A 24,794-nucleotide genomic window follows, 5' to 3' on the forward strand; every position below is an offset into this window, starting at 1 on the left:
TTTTTCAGGAGAGGAATTGTCAATCCGGGTGTGAACTCTACATTTATAGCTTTAATTCCAAAAAAGAAAGATGCATCCCACCCGAAGGATTTTAGGCCAATTAGCCTGGTTAATAGCTTGTATAAGATCATTGCAAAAGTGTTGTCTATGAGGTTGAAGAAGGTATTGCCCGATATCATTGCACACTATCAAGGAGCCTTTGTGAGTGGGAGACAAATTACTGATCAAATTTTAATTGCTAATGAGAGTGTGGAGAACTTTAAGAGGGATAAGAAGAAGGGAGTGGTTTGTAAGTTGGACTTGGAAAAGGCTTATGACTTGGTGGACTGGGATTTCTTGAAGAGAGTTTTGACTAAATTTGGGTTTGGGGCTAGATGGTGCAAGTGGATCATGGGTTGTGTCAGGAGTTGTCATTATTCAATACTAGTGAATGGGACAGTGGTAGATTTCTTTCCAGCCAGTAGGGGTATAAGACAAGGAGACCCCCTGTCTCCTTTCTTGTTCATTCTAATTGCGGAGGTTCTGGGGAAACTGATCACAGAGCAGATGATAGGGGGCTCATTAGAGGCTGGAGAGTTGGGAGGGTGGAAACCCCCCTCACTCACCTACAGTTTGTTGATGACACGATTCTATTTTGTGAAGGCGGTAATGTGAGCTTGATCAGGAACTTGAAGTTGGTGATACAACTGTTTGAGAAAATGTCTAACTTGAAGGTTAACCTTGGGAAAAGTTGTATAGTGGGGGTGAACCTGGAGGAGGGAGAGCTCAGGGAGAGTGCTGAATTGTTGGGGTGTGAAGTTTTGGGGTGGCCGTTGAACTACTTAGGGTTGCCATTAGGTGATAATCCCATGCGAGAGAGCTTTTGGAACCCGGTGGTGGAAAGGTTTGAAAAAAGGCTGGTATCCTGGAAAAAGAATTACCTCTCTCTCGGTGGAAGAATTACACTAATTAAGGCCACGCTTGTTAACTTACCCATCTTTTTCCTATCGGTGTTTAAAATCCCAGTGAAGGTCGCTAGCAGATAAGAGAAGTTTATGAGAGATTTCCTGTGGGAGCCAGGAGAGGAGAAGAGGGATCACAGAGTTAGTTGGGAGATAGTGTGTAGGAGTAAGCCTTGTGGTGGTGTAGGGCTTGGGAGTATCAGGAGAAGGAATATGACTCTGTTGGGGAAGTGGTTGTGGAGGTTCCCTATGGAGAAGGAGAAACTATGGGCTAAAATAGTGGCAAGTATACATGGGCTGGAGGACAATGGATGGGACGCTGGAATCAGAGCTAGGACCACAAGCAACTGTCCTTGGAAAGCCATTCATGACCTGCTACCAGTTTTCTCCCCTAATATTAGGTATGACTTGAATTCCGGTAATTCCATAAAATTTTGGGAACAAACCTGGGTGGGGAGCGCCCCTTTAAAGGATCAATTTCCTTCTTTGTATGCTCTATCTGATTTGAAAAATGAGCCGATCTCGTCTTTTATCACCCCGTCCTCTTCCACTTCTGGGATTGGGTGGAACTTGGGTTTAAGAAGGGATTTGAGGGACTCGGACCTTGACAGTATTTCGAGCCTTATTGCACTTCTTGATAATGTTGTCTTAGACCCCACTAGGGAGGACTCTAGAATTTGAACACCTACCTCCAATGGCATCTTCTCTTGTGCCTCGTTCTTCAAAGTCTTAAGTCAGTCCACCAGTCCTACCTTCCCCCCTTTCCCTCTTGGTGAGGTTTGGTGCAGAGCAATACCTCCTAGGGTTGGTAGTTTTTGTTGGGAAGCCTATCTGGAAAGAATTAACACTGGTGATCTACTCCAAAAGAAGAGACCCAATACTTGTTTGTCACCTCAGTGGTGTGTTCTATGTAAAGCGGATGGGGAGACTAGTTTTCACCTACTGGTGTCTTGCCACTTTGCGAGGTCAATTTGGGATTGGGCTTCCTCCTTATTTGGATGCAATTGGAATCCCCCATCAGACTTGCAGGGCCTTTTCTCCCCCACCTTTTTCAGGTGGCGGATAAAAAGGGGAAGGATAATGTGGAGAGGACTAAGGGCTCCAGGATATTCTCAGAAACCCAAAGAGGAGCAGCAGATCTGAAGGCTATCATACATATTAGGGCGGTACGATGGCTGAAATATTTGGAACTATTCACAGATTACACTGTGGATGACATGTTGAAGAAGTGGGGTGAAATTGCAAATTACACACAAACCAAGTCAATAATGAAAGTGGTTTGGACTCCCCCACCTAGAGGATTCTTGAAATTAAACTTTGATGGATGCAGTAGGGGAAATCCGGGGCAATCGGGGATTGGAGGTGTTTTTAGGGACGAAAATGGGGTCATCTCTGCCATGTTCTCAGGCCCAATTGGAGTGGGTGACTCCCTTAGAGCTGAGATCCTTGCAGTTATGGAAGGAGTCCGGAAAGCTAAGGAGTTGAACATCAAGAAACTCATAATTGAAGGGGATTCAGAGGTGGTGATAGGATGGCTGACTAAAGATCAAAATGGTTTATGGAAGTATAACAATGAGAGGAGGAAATTCATGTGGCTGGTGCGGGAGATGGAAGTTAAGACATGTTGGGTTAAAAGATCGGCTAATTCCCTAGTTGACGGTTTAGCTAAACAAGGGGCAGAAAGGGATTCATTGTTTTGGGCTAAGCTGTAACTTTAGTGTATTCTTTTCTCTTTTTCTTCTTCTTTCTTTCTTTTATGAGGCTCTTAGTGACTCTTGGAAGATAAGTGTGTTTGTCTTCCTCCTGTAAATTTTCTACTGATGATTAATGAAAGTGTTATTGATAAAAAAAAAAAAACTATAGGATGAAGAGTATGTGAACAGGTAGGTCCTCAAGGCCTCTTCCTTTATCTTGGACAAAAGCATCTCCAAAACATTTTCATGGTTCCTGAGGAGCTTCCAGACATCATGGGATCCTATGACATCAAATGCCTTTTGGAAGTCTCCTTTGCCAAGTGCCCTGGGAGCAGCCATGACATGGTCTCAAACATTGATCTGTTTGTTCATTGATGTCAATACCCTGCATTGACAAATTTTGATTTTCGTAAACATCTTTTGACGGATTGGTGTTTTTTCAACTTTCTTAAGCATTAGTTAAATAATCTCTTTCATTAAGTTAGAGAACTTCCTGTCACAGTTTTCAACTGCTTTACCAAAGTATACTTCTTCAGTTGCTCAAAGGAGTCTAAAGAACTTTTGTCAGGTAATTCTGAAAACCAGTAAAGTCTCCTCAGATATGAAAATTTTCTTTGGAAAATCTCATTTATATCCTCTATATCCTTTTGCTATCCTGATGTTATTCTTTTGTATACTTGGTCTAGTGGAATATTTTCTTCATACTTGATGTGATTCCTTCAGCTCTTTGGCAAATTAATATGCATTGCATTATTGATAAACAATTTTAGACGTAGGCATTCCTTCAGCTCTTTTGTATACTTGGAACTTCCAATGTATCACCATCATGCTGGTTGGCTTAAACATTTTTAGACCTAGGCATATTGGTAGCTGATCTTCCATGCTTGACTTTCCTCTAATTGTCATGTTGGTCATCTGTCTCTAGCAGACTGGATTGCCGCTGTCTGATCACCATGCTGAAAGGGCAGTCCAGTGCATGAGGCTCTCGCCAATGCTGGGTCTGGGGAGGGACAGATGTACGCAGCCTTACCCCTGCACATACAGAGGTGCTGCTTCCAAGATTTGAGCCCTGGTCACTATAAGGTCACAATGTGGGGACTAATCACCATGCTGATTGATGTAAATAAGGACATACAGAAGCATACAAGTAGAAATATATTAGTCTTTTGGTTGGATTTGTAGATCCTGCTATAGAGAGGTCTATATGAAATATCTAATTGCAGTTATATCTCATCAAATATATGGGCCAAGTGATGAAATACATGCCATGTAAAATAGTAACAGTACGTTCTCTTGGTATTTTTTGTTTAGAAAATATTTTGTGGATTTTCTGCCCCTAATTAGGAATAATGTTCACCCAAAACACAACCACCTGTTTCCATGTTTATTTGTCACAGGCTCAACTTTGTTTCTACCTGCTTCTACTCGATGACTTGTGCAGGAAATTTGCATTCAAGAAAGTTTGGCATTTTCTACATGCTGCTTATTTGTCTAAGTTTTATATTGTTGTCCGGGGCTACATAGTTTCTACTGTAATAAGTCTGAACTGTTACTGTGCAATTTGATTGTTATTCTTCTGAGCAATTCGTTACATAACAACCATTTTATAGTGGATTCTCCTGATCATGATTACTAGCTGTGCTGTGCTGACATGACCTTCTAACATAGACATATCTGATGGGTGGAACAAAAGGAACATGGCTGTGGCTTGTTGGATCATGGGTCTGGGCTGAATGAACTGGATCTGAAGGGCCAGGGTCCTGGGCTTGGAGCTGCTTGTGATCCCTCCTCCCTTGAGATCGACCTTGTCCTCAAGGTTGAGGTGAGCATACCTTTGTTGGAGTTCAGTGTAGTCCTCCCAAGTGGTGTCCTCTGATGGAAGATTGGTCCATTCCACCAAAGCCTGCTTGACAACCTTTCGGCCCACCTTAATCTACTTGAAGTCTGTCAAGTTGTGAGGCTCCACTGTTAGTTGTCCATCATCTCTGAATTCAGGTAAAGTAGGGGTGACATGGCTAAATGTGGAGTTGCAGGGTTTCAGAAGTGAAACATGAAAGGTAGGGTGCAGTTTGGAGACTGGAGGGAGAACCGGCTTGTAGGCTATCTGTCCTATCCTGCTTAAGATTTAAAAGGGTCCGAAACATCTTGGGGACAGCTTCTGTGTTGCTCTCTGTGCCATTGAAGCTTGGCGATAAGGCTGGAGTTTCAGGTAAACCCAGTTTCCTACCTTGTATTCAGCTTCACAATGTTTCTTATCATATATAGTCTTCATTGTTATCATGTACTGCCGGGCTTGTTGTAGGTAGTTTTCTCAATGATTTCAGCAGCTCATCTCTGGTTATAAGTCTATTCTCAACTTCCAGCAACTGTAGTGTAGACCTGTTCATGGGCCGGGCTGGGCCAGGCTCTTGCTCTTCATTAACATAAATTTTTCATGCCCGAGCCCGAGCCCAACCCTCATAAAAAGCCTAAAGCCCGGGCTTGAGCTCGAAGCCCGACTTGGGAGTTTGAGCGCCGGTGCCCTCTGAGATTGAGAGAATGGCGCCTGCTGAGTTCGCCGATTCCTGGGAGTTTGAGAGTGAGAATAGAAACCGAGAAAGTGAGAAGATAGAAGATGACAACAGTGCCGGCCGGAGAGAGAGAGAAAGAGAGCTCACCACTGGAGAGAGAGACGATCTAGATCTGGTGGTGCCAGCCGTCGGTGCCTAAGTTCACAGAATGAAAACGATGTGCCTGGGTTCTGGTGGCGCCGGCTGGAGAGAGAACTGAGAAGATAAAAGACCTAGTTCTAAGAAGAGAGAGAACTAAGAATGAGAAGAAAGAAGATGAAAACGGTGCCGGCTGGTGGCGCCGGCCGAAGAGAGAGACGACTAGTTTTGGTGGCACCGGCCGCCGGTGCCTGAGTTCGTAGGTGCAGCTGGGTTCGCCGGTTTTGAGAGTTGAGAGAGAGAAATGAGAGCCGCTTTTGAGAGTGAGAGTGAGAAAGGAGAATGAAAAGAAAAGTTCAAGAATTTAGGGTTAGGGTTAGGTAGTTTAGGAATTTAGGGTTTAACTTATATAAAAGTTGGGCCGGGTTTTTTTAACAAATCCTGAGCCTGGCCCGTAAAATAGTCAGGCTTGGGCTTTTGGGCCTGAGGTCAAGCCCGCGGGCTAAAACGCATGCTCAAGCCTGTCCGGGGGCCGACCCGGCCTATCGGGCTACCTAGCCCATGAATAGGTCTACTGTAGTGGATCCCTTTTCATAAGGGAGGATTGAAGGGGGCTTTTGATCGTAGAGGATTTGAAATGGATTAGTGCTAGTAGAAATGTGGTACGTAGTGTTGTACTAGTACTGAGCCCAAGGAAGCCACTGCACCCATTGAGTGGGTCTCTCCCCCATGAAGCAACACAAATAAGTTTGAAGGCAGTGGTTTGCCACCTCCGTTTGTCCATCATATTGGGAGTGGTAACTGGTGGAATGACATAAATTAATGCCCTATAGGCGAAAGAATTCTTGCCAGAAGTGGCTCATAAATATAGGATCACGATTAGCCACAATTGCTGTAGGAGTGCCATGAAGCTTGGCTATTTCTTGAACAAAAAGTTTTGCTACCTGTTGTAGGTACATAGTGGTCACTAAGACCATCAAAGTATAGAGGGTGTCAAATCAACGCTACATGGATGCCTACAATGAATCTATAACCCATCGCACGTTTGCGATGAGTTCATTGCAAATCTGCGATCGTGATGAACTAATATTCGGGACAGGTGGCGATGAACTTCGACTAGTGCGAATCTGCGATAAAGCTAAGACACGCGCGGGTTTGCGATGAACCCCAAACACACGCGAATTTGCGATGAACCCTGAACACATGTGGAGTTGCGATGAACCTGACACCATTACAGAACTGCGGAATCATAGTAGTTCGGAAAATGCCGGTTACACGTGCATCTTTAAATTACGCATGCGGGTTTAATGAAAGTATGCCCGCCAAACGATGATGTCACCCAAGCCACGTCAGTATAATAGGGTCAGATACGGGAGAGATCCTCTTTCCTAATAGGAAAGAACTCCTTCCTTGATAGCCTTAACTCTCTCTATAAAAGGGGGAGAGCAATTCTTCCCTGGGGGGAGACAACATAATACAACTTTGACCTAGGGTTTCTGGGAGAGGGGCAACTCCCTTCTCTCCTCTCTTTCCCTCTCTTCTCCACGTTCCTTCTCATCCCCGTTGCCATCTCCAGACTTTCGGAGACTTGACCACCCACCAACGAGAACACTATACCCTACTTACACCTGTAAGGATAGAATAAAACCATGAAGTGAGCATATTTGCTCAGCCTGTCCACCACTGCTAAGATCACTGATTTTCCTAAGGACTTGCCGACTTGGGCAAACCTGAAATGAAATCCATTGAAATTTTGTTCCACACCTGGTTGGGAATGGGAAGTGGTTGTAGCAGTCCAGCCAGGGCCTGTGTAAGGTATTATGTTGCTGGAAAATGGTGCAAGCTGCCATGAAGTCCTGAACCATCTTCTTCATGCTGTGCCAATAATAAACGGTAGGTTCTCAAAACACCTGAATGACCACCAGGTGGTGTTTCATGGAATAATTGAAGTAATTCTTTAAAGTGTCCGGACTGAGAGGCCAAAACTAGGAGCCCCTTATAGAATATATTGGGCCCAACATCAGAATAACCTGGAATCAGAGAAGGATCTTGCTACCACTTTGTTTTGATCAGGCCCTGCTCACTGTTGTTTTGGGCCTCACTCTTAATCTGATCAACCAAGGCATAACTGGGCCTGGAGGCATGCAATTGGGCTAGCTCTTTGGAGTGAGAAAGCGCATTTGCCACTATATTCAATGGGCCTGACTTGTATTCAATGGCAAAATCATAGCACATTAACTTTGATGCTCACTTTGTTGTTCAAGGGTGAGAACCTGCTGGTCCAAAAGATGTCTTGGACTTTTCTGGTCTGACTGAACTATGAATTTCCTCCCTAGGAGATAAGAAGCTCTCCGTTTGTGCACTGAAAGGGCCACAACCATGGGTTCCTTCTCATATGTGGGCTTGTTGTGGGCCAAAGGAGAAGGGCCTTGTAGTAGGCCACTGGTTGGCCACCTTGCATGAGAATGGCCCCAATGCCTCTTCTTGAGGCATCAAACTCTACAACGAACTCCTTAGAGAAATCTGGAAGAACTGGGGTAGGTGGGGAGGTAATGGCTTGCTAATGAAAGCCTGCTCAGCTTGTGCAGTCCATTCAAAGGAGTCCCTCTTTAAGAGTTGAGTCAGTGGGGATGCCAAGGTTCCATAATGCCTAATAAATCAGCAGTAGTAGTCTATTAATCCCAGAAATCCACGCAAGCATTTTACAGACCTGGGCTAGGCCTAAGAGGCCATTGCATCCACTTTTTCAGGGTCAGTCTTGACCTGGCTACCTGAGATGATGTGGCACAAATAGTGTTCGAAGGAACACTTGGAGAGCTTGACAAACAGTTGGTTCTTCCTGAGGGTATCTGAGGTACACTTGAGATGCTCCATGTGAAGGGCCCAAGTAGGGCTGTAGACTAAGATATCGAAGTGATATCTCTAAGAGTGGCACATTGGGTGAAAAGATTAAAGTTGTTTGCTGACTTTAAGACAGAAGACTTCTTCAGATCTTGGGGAACAATTGTTAACACTGCTTCTAGAAAATCTAGAACAAATGAGGTCTGGTCCCCTCCAGCGGCTGGATGGAGGAAATTAAACTTTGATTGTAGCTGTATGGGAAATCCTGGACCATCGGGTATTGGTGGGGTGATAAGGGAAGAGAATGGGAATATTTTAGCCATATACTTGGGCCCTATTCAGCATGGTGATGTGGTGAGATCAGAACTGATGGCAGCAGTGTTGGTGTTGAAAAAGCCAAAGAAATGGGGATTAACAAGCTGATTATTGAAGGGGACTCAAAGATTGTTGTAAACTGGCTGAAAAAGGGGGAAGGAGTAATATGGAAGCTAAGAAATGAACTCAGGCGCTTCAAGCAGATATCTAAAGACATGTTGATCCAAGTTAGATGGGTTAGGAGATCAGCTAAGAGTATGGCTGATGGGCTAGCTAAACAAGTGATTCAAAGACAATCTATATTCTGGGATGATTTGTAATTAGTGGTTTTCTTCTCTCGGGCTTATCCTTCTGCTCACAACTTCTTATTGTATATGCTTTGTTTAATCTAATCAATAAATAAATTCTGTGTTGCTGATAAAAAAAAAAAAAGATATTGCTGAAGAAAACCAAGATATATCGATGTAGGTGAGGTCTGAATATTTCATTCATCAAACTTTGGAACGTTGACGAAGTGTTAGCCAAACCGAAAGGCATGACCAAAAACTTGTAGTGTCTGTCATGAGTGTGGAAAGCTGTCTTGTGCACGTCTTTCAAATGGACACAGATCTGGTAGTAGCCAAACTGGAGATCTAACTTGGAAAAGAAAACCACCTGCTGCACTCGTAAAAAAGCTCTTCTGTAAGTGGGATAAGGAACCTATCCTTGATGGTGATTTTGTTAAATGCTCTGTAATCAATGCAAAATCTCCAAGAACTGTCTTTCTTTTGGACCAACAGAACAAGAGAGGAAAATGGCCTACTACCGGGTTGTATCAAGCCTTTGTCAAGCATTTCTTGTACACTTATTTCGATCTTGACCCACTGACAGTGAGGGTATTGGTAGGGCCAAACCTTGGTGGGTTGGGCTCCTGTTTGAGTAGGAATCCAATGATCATGGGGTCGAGAAGGAGGAAGCTAGGTAAGCTCTACAAATACATCAGCGTACTTGGCCAACAATTGTTGCAAGGCATCATACCTCGTTGAAGAATCTAGGGGATCCTTTGGGGTTATGAGAATGGGTTTTGCGCACATGGACCCTAAGTGGACCAGTGTGGGAAATTCTAGGTTCTGATAGTATTTAAGGACCACCTGGGTGGAGTCGGAGGTGGGCCAAATTGGTCATAGGCCCTGGAGGTGATTATGGATGCCATTTAGGGATAAGTCCATTGCCAAGCGGGCCAAATTGCAGGTCACCTGACCTAGTTGACATAACTACTGAATCCTTAGGACTAAATTGGATCAATTGAACTCTAATGGGTATAATTCCCCTTGGAACAAATTCTTACAAAGCCCATCACATCATATGTAATGTACATTAGCTACTCAAACAGAGAAGGGTTCAGTGGGCTGGATTGGCATACCCATTTGTTTGGTCAGTGTGGAATTGATGAAATTAAGGATAGAGACTCTTTGGCCCAATATGAGCCCATCAACCCTCATAGTCTGGTGTGACTGTAGCCCAGTTAGGGCTTGCAAAGAGATCTCAACTGGTTCAGTCTCTTAAGGAACCACCTCCTCTATGTCGGTCTAGCCTAAACTGGGTTCAACATCCTCATCCGATGGGTCATCAATTTGAAGAAGGAAAACTTGCTGGGTCTTGCAATGCTGCCCCGGGGCAAAATTTTCCTCGTAGTTATAGCATAGACCCCTTTCCTGGCAAGCTTGCATCTCTGTCCAAGATAGCTTCTTCATGGGTAGGCTAGTTGGAGGATTGGCCTTAGTTAAACTAGGTTCAACCTTGGGTGGAGGGGATTTGAGAATGGGTCCACCAGGTCGGCTAAGCCATTTGAGATGGATGAGCCATTATTCCTGTAGCTTTGAGAATATGTGGTTGTCCCACTCGGGTTTTATGGAGCTAGTTTAGAATTGGTGGAATGGTAGTGCCTCAAGGGCCAATTGGGAGGGTATGAAATTTCATTGGAAATTGAAAGAGTTAAAAGCAAAGATTAAGGAATGGAATATCCTCCACTTTGGCAGAATTGAGGAAAGGAAACAGGCTATGATAAGTCAAATTGAGGGGTTGGATGCAAAGGAAAATGAAGGCACATTTGGTGATAGGGATAAATAAGAGAGATGGGAGCTGAGGAAACAATTAGAGGACATACTGTATAAAGAAGAAGTTAGTTGGAGACAAAAATCTAGACATAAGTGGGTGAAGGAGGGAGATAGAAATACAAATTTTTTCATGCAATGGCCAACGGGAGAAGGAAAAATTTGATTGCAAAGTTGGAAATTGATGGGGTGCTCCTTACTCGACAGGATGAGATTGGCAGGGCTTTTGTGGAGCATTTTAAATCAATATATAGAAGGCCCCTAAACCAGAGGATTTGGTTGGAAGGTTTAGATTGGCCAAAACTTTTGGAAGAGGTAAAGGAGTGGCTTGAAAGAAAATTTGAGGTGGAGGAAATAAGGGAGGCTATATTCTCAATGGATAGATCTAAGGCACCAGGTCCGGATGGTTTCACTATGGCCTTTTACCAGGATCGTTGGGAGATATTGAAGTAAGACATCCTTAAAGTTTTCAATGAATTTCATCAAAGGGGGGTGATTAACCCGGGGGTAAATTCAACTTTTATTGCACTGGTTCCAAAGAGAGTTGGAGCAAGTCACCCGAGAGACTATAGACCTATTAGTTTGGTTAATAGTCTGTATAAAATCATTGCTAAGGTCTTGTCTAGAAGAATCAGAGAAGTGCTTCTAGATCTAATTTCACAGAATCAAAGGGCATTTGTGGGAAATAGACAAATTGTGGATCAAATTTTAATTGCTAATGAGTGTGTGGAGGTTCTAAGGAGAAGAAAGAAGAAAGGGATTTTGTGTCAGTTAGATCTTGAGAAAGCTTATGACATGGTATATTGGTCATTCTTAATGCAAGTGATGGTCTGCTTTGGCTTTGGGGTAAAATGGTGCAAATGGATCCTAGGATGTATTGAGACTTGTCATTACTCAGTCCTGGTGAATGGGGCTGTAATGGATCATTTTCCATCTTCTAGGGGAATTAGACAATGGGAGACCCCCTTTCCCCATTTCTCTTTACTTTGATAGCAGAAGTGTAGGGGAAATTAATAGAGAGGGCAGATTTGAGGAACCTAGTAAGGGGGTGGAGGGTTGGAAGAGACGGGTTGCCTATCACACATCTACAGTTTGCTTATGACACAATTCTATTTTGCGGAGGGGAGGATGTGAGGTGGGTCAGGAATTTGAAGAAAGTAGTGCAATTATTTGAAAAAATGTAAATTTGAAAGTCAATTTTGATAAGAGTTGTGTGGTAGGGGTGAACATGGAAGAAGGAGAAATGAGGGATAGGGCTGAAATTTTGGTATGTGAGATGTCATAGTGGCCTATGATTTACTTGGGGATGCCTTTAGGGGATAATCCGAATAATAACAGTTTTTGGAGCCTCGTAATTGATAGGTTCACAAAAAGGTTAGCCTCTTGGAAGAAGAATTACCTATCTCTGGGTGGCAGAATCACTCTGATTAAGTCTATATAGTTTGCCAGTGTATTACTTATCCGTGTTTAGAATCTCAGAAAAAATAAGTAGAGTGCTGGAAAAGTTTATGAGAGATTTCTTATGGGAGCCAGGGGAGGAAAGGAAAGATCATAGAGTGAATTGGGAGTTAGTTTCCAAGAGTAGAGATGAGGGTGGCTTGGGATTAGGCAATATCTGGAAGAAAAATGAAGCCTTGTTGGGTAAATGGTTGTGGTGGTTTGGTGGGGATAGGGATAAGCTGTGGACCAAGGTTATATTGAGTATTTCATGGACAGGCGGATGATGGCTGGGACTCTAGGCTTGTGGCAAGGACTAACTGGGCCTCTCCTTGGAAATCCATACATGCCATTCTTCCATCCTTTTTGCAATACATCAGGTATGATCTTTGCTATGGGAATCGGGTTAAATTTTGGGAACACTTGTGGGTGGGGGATGTACTGTTGAAAGACCAATTTCCCTCGTTATTCTCTTTCTCCTGTTTCAAAGGGAAGTGTGAGGCTGACTTATTGGTCCCTTTTGAGTCAAATTTTGGGTATGATTGGGATTTGGGTCTTAGAAGAGGCCTTAGGGAGTCAGAATTAGGAATGGTTGTTGACTTAATTCAGATCTTGAATGGGGTAGTTTGGGACCCGTCAAAAAGGGACAGTAGAATTTGGACTTTATCCTCCTCTTGGGTTTTCTCTTGTGCTTCCTTCTTTAAATCCTTGGCATGACAGATCAGCATTTCTATTCGGTCTTTCCCAGTCAAGGAAATATGGGGTGAGCCAATCCTTCCAAGGATTGGAGCTTTTTGTTGGGAGGCATTCCTGGAAATATGTAACAATGTGATTTACTCCAGAAGAAAAGGCCAAATTGGTGCTTATCCCCAAGCTGGTGCACCCTCTGGAAGGCTAATGGTGAAAGCTCCTACCACTTACTAATTTCTTGTACCTTTGTTTCTGATATATGGTAATGGTTTATCAGTTAATTGGATTGTAGGTGGACCCCTCCACCAGATATACAAAGCTTGTTTGCCACTTCTTTCCTTAAATGGCCTAAGAAAAGGGGTAGAGTTATGTGGAGGTGTGTGAGGGCTGCCATTTGCTGGACTATATGGGAAGAAAGGAACACTAGGACCTTTTCTGATAAGGAAAGGAACAAAGAAGGTATCATTGAGGTAATAATGGTTAGGGTGGTGCATTGGCTGAAGTCTGTAGATATGTTTGCTGATGTCTCTACAGATATGCCGCTGAATAGCTGGCTAGAAGTGGCAAATTCTGCTCCTTTTTCATCAGTTGCCTCTCCTTTGTGGTCCCCACTAGGCCCAGGGTGCATAAAAATGAGCTTTGATGGCAGTAGTGAAGGTAATCCTGGGCCCTCGGGTGTTGGTGGGGTGTTCAGAGATGAGAATAGAAAGGTGATTGCATTGTTTTCAGGCCCCATTGGGAATGGTGACTCTCTCAGAGCTGAGATATGTGCCTTAATGGAAGGCTTAATAAAGATAAAGGAGTTGAATATTCATAGACTGTGGAAATATGCAGATGAGAGAAGGGAGGCTAAATGGCTAACTAGGAGGTTGGAGGTTCAGTTTCAATGGGTGAAGAGGACTGCAAATGCTTTTGCAGATACATTGGCAAAACAAGGGGTGGGAAGGGAACATATGTTTTGGGCTGTACTGTAATCATATTTTCTCTTTCCTTTCTTGGGAGAGTTAAGCCTCTTTACCTCTTCCCGGAATGTTGTAATATTATTGTCCATTAATAAAATGATTTCTGTTATTGATAAAAAAAAATTCTTCCTATAGTTTTGCAAGGCCTACTGCGGCCAAGATTGAAGTCAGCTGCATAGCCTTGACTTTGATTCGAATATTCTCTCTTTACCCTCCAATGAAACAACCAGTCAGAGTCTTCTCAAGCCATCCTTGAACCCTCGTGGCTTGTCTCTCAAACTGGAACTGGTAATCTCTCACTGTGCTAATTTGTTTCAGTCTTGAGAGGGCTTCATCATAATCATCAAAGCCTGATGGTTCGGAGCGTATGGTGAGTGCTTTTGTGAAACCTTGCTAGGTGACCTAGGGGTGAGTTCTTTAGTACCATTGGTACTAGAGGATTGCTCTCCATCCAGATGGATGGAAGCAATCGGCGCTCTCTATGGTACTTGAAGGACCTTTCATCTTTCTAGATCCATGGGATGGGGTCCTCACTTGAATACATGGGGAAATCCAGCTTGGCAAACTGTTCGGTGAAGCTTCCTCCCTTCTTGTTGGTATTGTTGCTCAAACGTTCACCATCATTGGACTACCACGAAAGAAGATAGTCTCTCTCATTGGACTACCATGACTTTATGGATCTCATTCTCCATATGACTCATCCTCTCATCCATGGCATTAGATTGGGTGGTGGCCATCCCTTGAATCACTACTCTAATACCAAATAATAAGTTTGGACTGTTACTGAGCTTCTTCAAGGGAGCTTAACCTCCTGAAATGGATACAGTGGAAGGGGGAAGGGAGATGGGGAGAAGGAAGAGGAGAGAAGAGAGAGGAAAAGGGAAATTCGGTTGTTATTCTTCTGAGCAATTCATTACATAACAACCATTTTATAGTGGCTTCTCCTGATCATGATTGCTAGCTAGGCTGTTTGATGTGGCCTTCTAACATAGACAGATGAGCGTCACAAAAGGAACATAGCTGCAGCTTGCTGGATCATGGGCCTGAGCTGAATGAACTGGATCTGAAGGGCTAGGGTCCTGGCCTTAGAGATCTAGGAGGCCAAGGCTGGTGTGTAAGATTGATATTGAGAAGGCCTACGATCATGTCGAGTGGGTCTTCTTGGAGGAGGTTCAAAGGCTGATGGGCTTTGGGGGAAAATGGAGCAGTTGGATATATGCATGTGTGTTATTAGTTTCTTTTTCAATACTAATGAATGGAGTATCTTCATATTTGTTTTAAGCTTCCAGGTTATTGAGGCAGGGTGATCCTTTGTCCCCTCTGCTTTTTGTATTGGTAATGGAAACTCTCAATCTATTGATTAGTAATGGAGTGCAGTTTGGGCTAATTAAGGGTTTCAAAGTAGGGACTGATGGTCCTTGTATTTCTCATTTACAGTACGCATATGACACCTTAAGATTCTTGGATGCTTCAGTCGACCAAGTTCTTAGCTTGAGAGCTATTCTGGTCAAGTTCAAGATGTTGACAGGTTTAAAGGTGAACTTAGCAAAGAGTACTATTGTTGGAGTTGAGGAAGTTAGCAGTGAAGTTTTATGGAGTTGTGCTGTAGTATTTGAATGCCAAGTTGGAGAACTTCCTTTCCAGTATTTGGGGCTGCTGGTTGCGGCTAAGACCTCTGCACTGTCTATTTTGAGGCCAATCATTGAAAGAGTGGAGAAGAAGGTTGACAGGTGGAAGGCTAAGTATTTGTTGCTGAGGGGGCAGAATTGCTTTGGTGGGAAGTGTCCTTTCTAGTCTGCCAACATGCTACATCTCTCTCCTGAAAATTCCAGCTGAAGTGGCTAATACGATTGAAAGAATGCAGAGGGAGTTCTTATGGGAAGGGGTGGGGGGGATCTAAGAAGTTTCATCTTATCATTGGGACTTGGTATGCAGGCCAAAGAAGAGTGGGGGTTTGCGGATTAGAAGACTGAAGGTTTTCAATAGGGCTTTGCTGGGTAAATGGCTATGGAGGTTTGGCTTAGAGAAGGAGAAGGAATCTTTATGGAGGGGGTTGGTGATCGGTAAGTATGGGGTGGTTGGTTTGGATGGGAATCAAGAGAAGTATTGTCCTCTTTTGGAGTGAGTGTTTGGAAAGGAACCATGAAGTTTAACCAAGAATTTAAAAGTCTCACTTGCTTCTTAGTGGGGGATGGAGCTAGAATAAAGTTCTGGGAGGGGATGACTGGTGTGGAGTGGGTAGGTTGTGTGAGATTTGTCCAAGACTTTACAGGCTGGTTGATCATGATGCTCCCATTAGCCATTGTTATGAGATGAGGGGGGATAAGGTGATTTGGAGCCCTAAATTCAGGAGGCCCCTTTGGGATAGGGAGGTGGAGGAATGCCTTAGGCTGCTGGAAGTCTTGGAAAAGTCAAAGATATATAGTTCTTCAAGGGATGAGCTGTGGTGGAAGGAATGTAAGAATGGGAAATTCACGGTGAAGTCCTTCTATTTAGTTTTGATAAAGTATCAGTTGGGTGAAGATAGATGTAAAGGTGTGTGGGGTAATCCAGTCCCACCTAGGGTGGAAGCTTTCGCATGGTTGGTGGATATGGATGGTGTTCTTACCACTGTCCATTTTAAATCCAGAGGCTTTTGTTTGGCAAATATATGCCTTGTATGCAGGGAAAGTGAGGAAGCAGTTCTCCATTTGTTCTTCTCCTGCAGGTTAGTTAGTATGTGCCGGAGATATTACTCAACTCTGTTCGGCATGCAATTGTTTCTTCCTGGCTCTCCTGCTGAAATCTTTTCCAAGTGGCCGCCTTTTAGTGGTAATAAGAAAGCTAAAATAGTGGGAGTTAGAGAAAGAAACAGAGTGTTGGTCCATTTGGAGAGAAAGAAACAGGAGAGTGTTTGAAGATAATCAGTGGGAGAAGGGCTGTTACTGATTGGATGCTCATCTTATCTGAGTTTGCTCAAGTGTCTGTGTCAGATTTAGGGTGTAATTTTCTGTAATTGGTCTTTGGTGTCTTCTCAACACCAGTCTATATGTTTTGATGTTTTATTTAAATGAAAAATTTCTGTTATTATAAAAAAAGGGTCCTGGGCTTGGAGCTGCTTGTGATCTTGGATTCTAACATACTGCATGTATGCACATTAGTTTATTGCAAGCTTCCTTTTCATGAAAGATCATTTTTTGCATTTGACAGTATGAATATATTTCTTGGGGCCATTCTGTTCATAAGGAACATATTTCTTACAGCTTTGCTATCACGATGTTTGTTTTGGCTCCAGATAGAAGGAGCAAATGTCGTTTCCATATGGGACTAGCCCAATAGAATCTTTCTTTAGGCCCGGTTGCAATCCATCTTTTTGTTGTTATATTGGTGCTATTGTGATATAAGATACAGACACATTAGTACCTACATATCATGAGGGATTTTCATGCACTGGGCCGCCCATATTATGAGGGATTTGAATTTTGAACCAAGTTAGCTGTGGCTCCTTTGATTTGTCTACATGCCAGTTGTTACTAGTCTGCTAGCCTAGCAACACAGTGAAGCTGCATACCCTTTGACCCTTTGATTCAATTTTGGATCAAGTTGGCTGTGATCCATATTAATACCTGCATATATTTGAGTTCAGTATTTACCACCAAGTTTCACATTGAAACCAAGAGGCTAATCTTTAATTTCTTTTTTGGTGCATTACATAGATAAAGGGTGACCAAAGTTCATGTGAACTAATAATCCCAACTAGACATGTGGTTGACTGGTCCTATGTTGGCTCCAACAATGGTCATATACATGGCCAATCCTATATTATGTTCAATTTTCCAGTCTGATTACCATTTCAGTGGTCCTAACTGCCATGGGTTTGCTTGCTTATGAAGTCCTGTCAAATTTATGGCCAGTACTCTTTATTGGATGATCATGTCGTTAGGCTAGATAACTTTTGGGCTTTAGCCCTACCAATTTGGTAGGCTGTATCAGTGTTTTGTATGACTGTTATTACATCGAAATTTCTCCTTTGTACATATATTAGGTGGTCCTTTCCATGCACAATGTGTAATTTTGTATTTTCATGAACTTAGTGTTGTGCATATATGAGCCCTTTATCTTTATTTGCACGATGATTGATTTTTTTTTTTTTTTTAAATTGTACTACATAACCACTCAAATTCTTTTGCAGCCTTACATTGACTTGGCAAATAGTTATAGCAGTGGTAAAATTTCGGAATTAGAGAGCTGTGTTGAGACAAACAAAGAGAAATTTGAATCCGTGAGCCTTCTTCTATTTTACTCTGTTTTATATTTTCGGCAAGTCCTTTAACATTGAATTATGAGATCCTTGTTGAGACAAATTGGGAGTACCTTTAGTGACATTCCATTGGAAAATTTCTAGTGTTCTGGGAACAGAAAGGCTACTGTTTTCCTCTGAACCACAGACATCTTACTGCTGGAAATCTTCTCTTCATCTAAAATGCTTGGTTTTCTTCCCAGGACAACAACCTTGGATTAGTAAAGCAGGTTGTATCATCTTTATATAAGAGAAACATCCAGAGATTAACGCTGACATACTTGACTCTTTCACTTCAAGATATTGCCAACACAGTGCAACTGAATACTCCCAAGGAAGCAGAGATGCATGTTCTTCGGATGGTAAAGATTGGAACTTTGTTCCATGCTGACTTGTCATTTATTTTAGAGCTTTTCTGTTGAGCAAGATTTCTTGCTCTCAATCCTCAGATCCAAGATGGTGAAATATTTGCAACAATCAACCAGAAAGACGAGATGGTCAGCTTCCATGAGGATCCTGAGCAATATAAGACATGTGAGATGATAGAGCATATCGACTCATCAATTCAGAGGTATTTATTAGAGTTTGGCCTGCCTATTAGACTGATAACAGTCAAGGAAAAGAGAGAAGAGAGAGAGAGAGAGAGAGAGAGGAGAAGAGTAGAAGAGAGGACAAGGAGGAAAAGGTCTGGTTCGAATGAGAGAAAATCAACCCTCCCATTCGGCCAGATCTGTTTTATATTACTAAAATATTGTGAAAAAGTCACATGTGCCCCTACTTAAGTTAGGGACATTAGATCTAACATAAACTTACACATCAGCACCTAACCATAAGCACAAAGACAGAAATACCCCTACATACTCGACACTAACACTCCCCCTCAAGCTGGAAAGTATATATCATATAATCCCAGCTTGTTACATATGTAGTCTACTCTACCCCGATTCAATCCTTTAGTAACACATATTTGCCCACTGGTTCCCCGTGTTGACATATGCAGTGTCTATCACTCCACTTAGCACCTTCTCTCTAACAAAGTGACAGTCAACCTCTATGTGCTTGGTTCTCTCATGAAACACCGGATTAGAGGAAATATGAACTACAACCTAATTGTCACAGTGGATCTTCATCGGAGTATCAACAGTGTATCCCATCTCCTGTAGAAGGTTCCTTAGCCACACTAATTCACAAGTAGTATGTGTCATAGCTCTATATTCTGCCTCTGCACTGCTTCTTGCTTTTCCATGTCACCAGATTATCCCCAAGAAAAGTGAAATAACCTGTGGTAGATCTCCTATCAGATACAGAACCGGCCTAATCAGCATCAGTATATCCTTCTATTTCAAGTTTTCCACCACTTGTATATATCAAACCATGACCAAGAGCCCCCTTTAAATACCTCACAATCCTTAGAACTGCATCCCAATGTGGAACCAGAGGTTTCTGCATGAACTGACTTACCACACTAACTGCGAATGAAATGTCTGGCCGAGTGATGGTTAGGTAGTTCAGTTTACCTACCAGCCACCGATATCTACCAGGGTCTTCAAACACTTCACCCATATCACTGCTCAGCTTAGTGTTTGTTTCCGTAGGTGTTTCAGTTGGTTTAACACCTAACAAACTTGTTTCTTCAAGCAAATCAAGAACATATTTCCTCTGACACAAGTTAATACCATGCTTAGACCTTGCTACTTCTATCCCCAACCAAGGTCCTTTGTCTGAAAATGTTCCTATAGAAAAGTCTTTAACCTGTTAATGCCCATTTTTTCATTTCCAGTAATGACAATATCTACATACACCACCAATAAGATCTTCCCTACCTGAGAGTCATGACTGAAGATTGAATGGTCAACTTGGCACTGTTTCATACCAAACTTCTTTAACACTTCACTAAATCTGCTAAACCATGTTCGAGGAGACTATTTAAGCCCATAAATGGCCTTCAGTAGTTGGCACACCTTACTATCCTCCCCCTGAGCAACAAACCCTAGTGGTTGCTCCATATAGACCTCCTCGAGCAGATCACCATGCAAGAAGGCATTCTTGATATCAAGCTGATAGAGGGGCCAATCATACATGACAGCAAGAGAAACCACAACACGGATTGAACCAATCATAGCAACCGGGGAGAAAGTCTCTGTGTAATCAATACCATAGGTTTGGGAATACCCTTTGGCAAACAGTCTAGCTTTCAATTGCTTTACACTACCATTAGGACTTAACTGTATAAACCCACTTACAACCAACAACCTGCTTACCGGGAGGAAGAGTGGTGAGTTCCCATGTATGATTATGGGCCAGAGCTGAGAGTTTTTCCATCGCAAGACACCATCTTGGAGAGGCAAGGGCTTCTTGGACATCCTTAGGGATGACAATAGAGGTTAACAAAGAGATAAACTAGTGATGGGAAGCGGAAAGGTGAATTAGTGAAAAATAATTAGAAGTAGAATGAAGGGTACAACTGCGTTTACCTTTCCGCACGGCAATGGGAAGATCAAGATCAGATACTAGGGTTGGTGCTAGTGTGGGAACAACTACTGGATCTGTTGACGATGATGGAGCTGGAGGAGGAGCCGATACATGTGGGCGATGTGTATACACGTGATGGATAGGTGATCGTTCAATAGGTGGTGGTACCGGAGGCAAGGACTTGGTCACAGCTGGAACAAGAGGAACATAATCCACAACTGGAAGAGGAAGGGGAGGAGGTGATGAAGAGGAAGAAATATCACCGGACCCCAAGAAAAGTGGAGTAGACTCAAAGAAGGTAACATCAACACACACAAAGGAATGTTGAGAGTTGGGATAATAACACTTATACCCTTTTTGAGTCCGAGAATAGCCAAGGAAGATGCACTTAATAGATCGTGCATCTAACTTGTCCTTTCCTGACCCCAGATTATGAACGAAGCAAATACACCTAAAAACCCGAGGAGAAAGAGGAAACGAAGACAAGATAGGAAACAATGTGGTGAATGGAGAATGACCATCAAGGATAGACGTGGGCATCTGGTTAATCAAGAAGCAAGAAGTAAGCATTGCATCACTCCAAAAAGATTTGGGGACATTCGTGTGATGCATGAAGGACCGAGCTGTTTCCAAAAGATGACGGTTCTTTCTCTCAGCCACCCCGTTTGTTGTGGGGTGTAGGTACACGAAGTCTGATGGATAATGCCATGTTGATCTAGGTATTCTTGAAATGATGAAGAGAAATATTCACGGCCATTATCGAAACGAAAAATTTTAATGTGAACACCAAATTGGTTGCGAATCTCAGCACAACATTTTTGGAAAATGGTAAACAATTCACTTCTTTCTTTCATTAAATAGAGCCACGTCATCCTTGAATAATCATCAACAAAAATGACAAAATATTTATATCCATTTTATGACATTACTTTATAAGGACCCCAAACATCTGAACGAACCAAAGAAAAATGACTCGACATATGGTTATCAACTCTAGGACTAAAGGGAACACGATGATGTTTCCCCAATTGACATGACTCACAATCCAAAACAGACAGATGACTCAATGAAGGAACCAAAAACTTCAAAACTTTCAGTGAAGGATGACCAAATCTACAGTGCCATTGGAGAGGAGAAAGAGACGATTACAGAGTTGTTGACGTACTTCCACCACCATCAAGATAATATAATCCATCAGCTTCATGCCCTCCATCAATCTTCATCCCCGTCTTGAGATCTTGTAAAACACACGAAGAGGGGTAAAAGGTAGTGGAGCAATTAAGAGACTTGGTCAACTTACTGACATAAGATTAAAAGGAAATTTAGGGACATACAAAACTGAGGATAAGGTTAAAGGGTTCATGTTAACATTACCAACACCACAAATGGAAGATGTGGAACCATTAGCAAGGGTAACAGATTGTGATGTTGGGCAATGAGAGATGGAAGAAAACACACCTGGAGTTCCAATCATGTGATTGGAGGCTCCAGAATCAATAATCCAGGGATTGGGTGTGGATGCCAAACAAACTATACCTGAGTGTGCGAGAGTGGCCGTGTTTTGCTGAGATGTGGCCTGAACAAACCTCTCATACTCATCACGGGGAACACTCATCATCTCCTTCCCAGTAACATCTGTGGATGTAGAAGATATCTGGTCAGCTGAATGACTCTCCTGTCTGAAGCTATTGTCACTAGTCACGGCATGATTGGCCCAAGTTGAGGGTGGACCATGCAAGCCATAGCAGTAATTAATGGTATGTCCATCCATACCACAGTGTGTACACCTCCTCGGACCCGAACTACATCCTCTGCCATGGGCTCCCCTTGAATCTCGACCTCCAGTACGACCACCACCATGGTTATATGTAGGTCCACTACCACTACTCCAGCCATATGCCAGTCCACTGTTGCCATTATGGCCAGACTGAGCTCCTCGAGCTCCACCTCTAACACCACGGCCTCTGGATACTGCAAAGGCTGATCTATCGGAAACTTTAGGGTTCTCGGTAGATCCAATGGAAATCCTCCTAAGTCAAGAAAACACCTCTTCTAAGGAAGGGAGAGTTGACCCTCCTAGTATCTGAGCCCGCACTAGTTCATACTCAGATTTCAGCCCCACCAAAAATTGAGTCACATCAAGTTGTTCCCTCTGTTGTTGCTGAATTTTGACATCAAAAGTGAGGGGTGATAAACATTCAATTCATTACGAGTGTTTCTCATACTAGCATAGTACTCCTCAAGACTCTGATTACCCTGTTGTAGATTAAAGTATTCCTGATACAACTGATATACTTTGGTTGTATTGTCTTGGCCCGAATACAGTTTCTTAGCATGGTCCCACACTTCTTTGGCAGTATCAAGAAACATGAAATTTACACTAATCTTGGGTTCCATACTATTCCATAACTATGTGATAATCTGTGCATTTGCTTGCTCCCAATCATCATACTCATGAGAATCGGTGGAGGGTTTTTCGTCCCTTGTGTGTTTCACCTCCTTCTTTGCCTTGAGAAAAGACTTCTACAGATTTAGCCCAAGGTACAGAATTTTCTCCATTCAGCTTAATGGAGGTCATTTGAACATTCAGGTAGTCAGTAGGAACCATCACACTAGTCTTGCTTTCACTACTATCTCCCATTGCTGAATTCTGGTATTGCTGAATTCGTCACACTAGACCACACTACACACTGATTTCAGCACTTACTATTGCTGTAAACTGCACTCTTTACACCACAATCCCTACCTCACGACTACTTGAAACTTCAGCACACTGTTTGAGGAACACTTCCCCTTCGAATCACACTGAAAACTGCACAAACCCTAGCACACTACAATCTAAAATCCCACCATACCGTCTGAAACAGACTTATCATTTAATTCACACCAAGAAAATGCATAGAACCTCTTACCTGATCACCCGAAAATCAGACCACACAAAGCATCCACTGCACCACATGAATCAGCCCTCTTCTCTTCATCGATTAGGGGAGGGCTTCTTAGAAATCGCAGCAACTAACCACGAACACCATAACCGGAGGCATAGAAACCTCCAAGGGAAGAGGGCGATCACTCCTTTTCAGCCCTTTCCCTTATCTCCAACTGATGGCGAAGAAAGCAAGAGAAAACCCTAGACTGGGTGCACAGAGAACAGAATTCTGGGCAGATCCGGTTTGCTCAGTTTAGCTCTGATACCATATTAGAGTTCAGCCTGCCTATTAGACTGATAACAGTTAAGGAAAAGAGAGAGGAGAGAGAGAGAAAGGAGAAGAGTAGAAGAGAGGACAAGGAGGAAAAGGTCTGGTTCGAATGAGAGAAAAATCAACCCTCCCATTCCGCCGGATCTGTTTTATATTACTAAAATATTGTGAAAAAGTCACATGTGCCCCTACTTAAATTAGGGACATTAGATCTTACATAAACTTACACATCAGCACCTAACCATAAGCACAAAGACAGAAATACCCCTACATACTCGACACTAACAGTATTCAATCCTGCAAACATTAATAAGCTGGCTCATGAATCTTCTGTTAGTTTAAGCAGTACACTGAAATCATATGTTCTGGGTTGTTATGGCTCAGTGTGCAATAATTGTTTTTCCTTATTTTTTCTTTATATTTGTATTTTGTACATGTGTTTGTTTTGGGGCAGAGTGGTGCACTCAGAGGATGCCATCCATGAAATCTCTTTGACAAATCAATATAATCAGAAGAGAACTGGATTAAAGTATGTCTAGCAGCTGAAAGTACCTATAAAGGGATCAATGACTTCACCTTTTTCTCAGGATAATGTCATTGTCCAAGAAGCTGAGTGCTGTAGATGAACTCATTTCATATGATCCTGCTTATCTGGCAAAGGTATGTCCCATCATGAATTTTCTTTCCTTGCCAATTCTGTAATGACTTGCATTCCTTGCTGCTAATCAAATTTTGCTTGCGTCCAGGCTGGGAAGGAGCGGCAGAGATTCGATTTTGACGACTTTGATACTGTCCCTCAGAAATTCAACTTGTAATGTGAACTGAATGGCAACACATATTGTGGAGATTACTCTGTATGTAAAGCCCACAGAAGGAACAGAAAAAGAATGCCGAATGATCCAGGCAATGATGTTGATAACCAAGTTAATAATGGTCTCTTGGGGTATATTATGTTAAAAGGGGCTGCCGAAGTTCTTATTTTATCTGAAGCTTTTTTCCATGTTGGGATTGCGGCCATGTTGATGAGAAAAGAGAGGTCTTGTGTTTAAGACCCTGGTTCTGTTCAAAGCGTCACTTTCTTCAATTTTGTATTTGGACCTTGTATAGATTTATGAACTATTTTGTTTGAGCAATCTGCTTGTGTAGTGAAAAAGTGGGTTTTATCAGAACCCCCCTTCTGGCCCTACCAAGATCTTCATGGTCAGGATCAATATCGAGCAAT

At 42.7% G+C, this 24,794-nt stretch overlaps 1 protein-coding gene across 3 annotated transcripts in view; it reads left to right on the plus strand.

The window, feature by feature from the left end:
- Nucleotides 1-24,701, plus strand: part of LOC104594682 (COP9 signalosome complex subunit 3-like) — a 45,389-nt gene extending 20,688 nt beyond the window's left edge. For 2 of the 3 annotated variants that reach the window (XM_010255091.3, XM_010255090.3), the window contains 6 exons: nt 3,138-3,203; nt 17,793-17,882; nt 18,104-18,262; nt 18,350-18,471; nt 24,160-24,232; nt 24,319-24,701. In XM_010255091.3, the coding sequence (XP_010253393.1) occupies nt 3,138-3,203; nt 17,793-17,882; nt 18,104-18,262; nt 18,350-18,471; nt 24,160-24,232; nt 24,319-24,387 (579 nt within the window). In that variant the 3' untranslated portion in view covers nt 24,388-24,701. Of the gene's footprint in view, nt 1-3,137; nt 3,204-17,792; nt 17,883-18,103; nt 18,263-18,349; nt 18,472-24,026; nt 24,233-24,318 lie in introns of all 3 variants that reach the window. The other variant, XR_016082289.1, reaches the window with a different exon arrangement.
- Nucleotides 24,702-24,794: the final 93 nt, after the last annotated feature.

The sequence above is a fragment of the Nelumbo nucifera genome, chromosome 2 (assembly GCF_055504915.1).
Source record: "Nelumbo nucifera cultivar China Antique chromosome 2, China Antique-T2T, whole genome shotgun sequence".
NCBI lineage: Eukaryota > Viridiplantae > Streptophyta > Magnoliopsida > Proteales > Nelumbonaceae > Nelumbo > Nelumbo nucifera.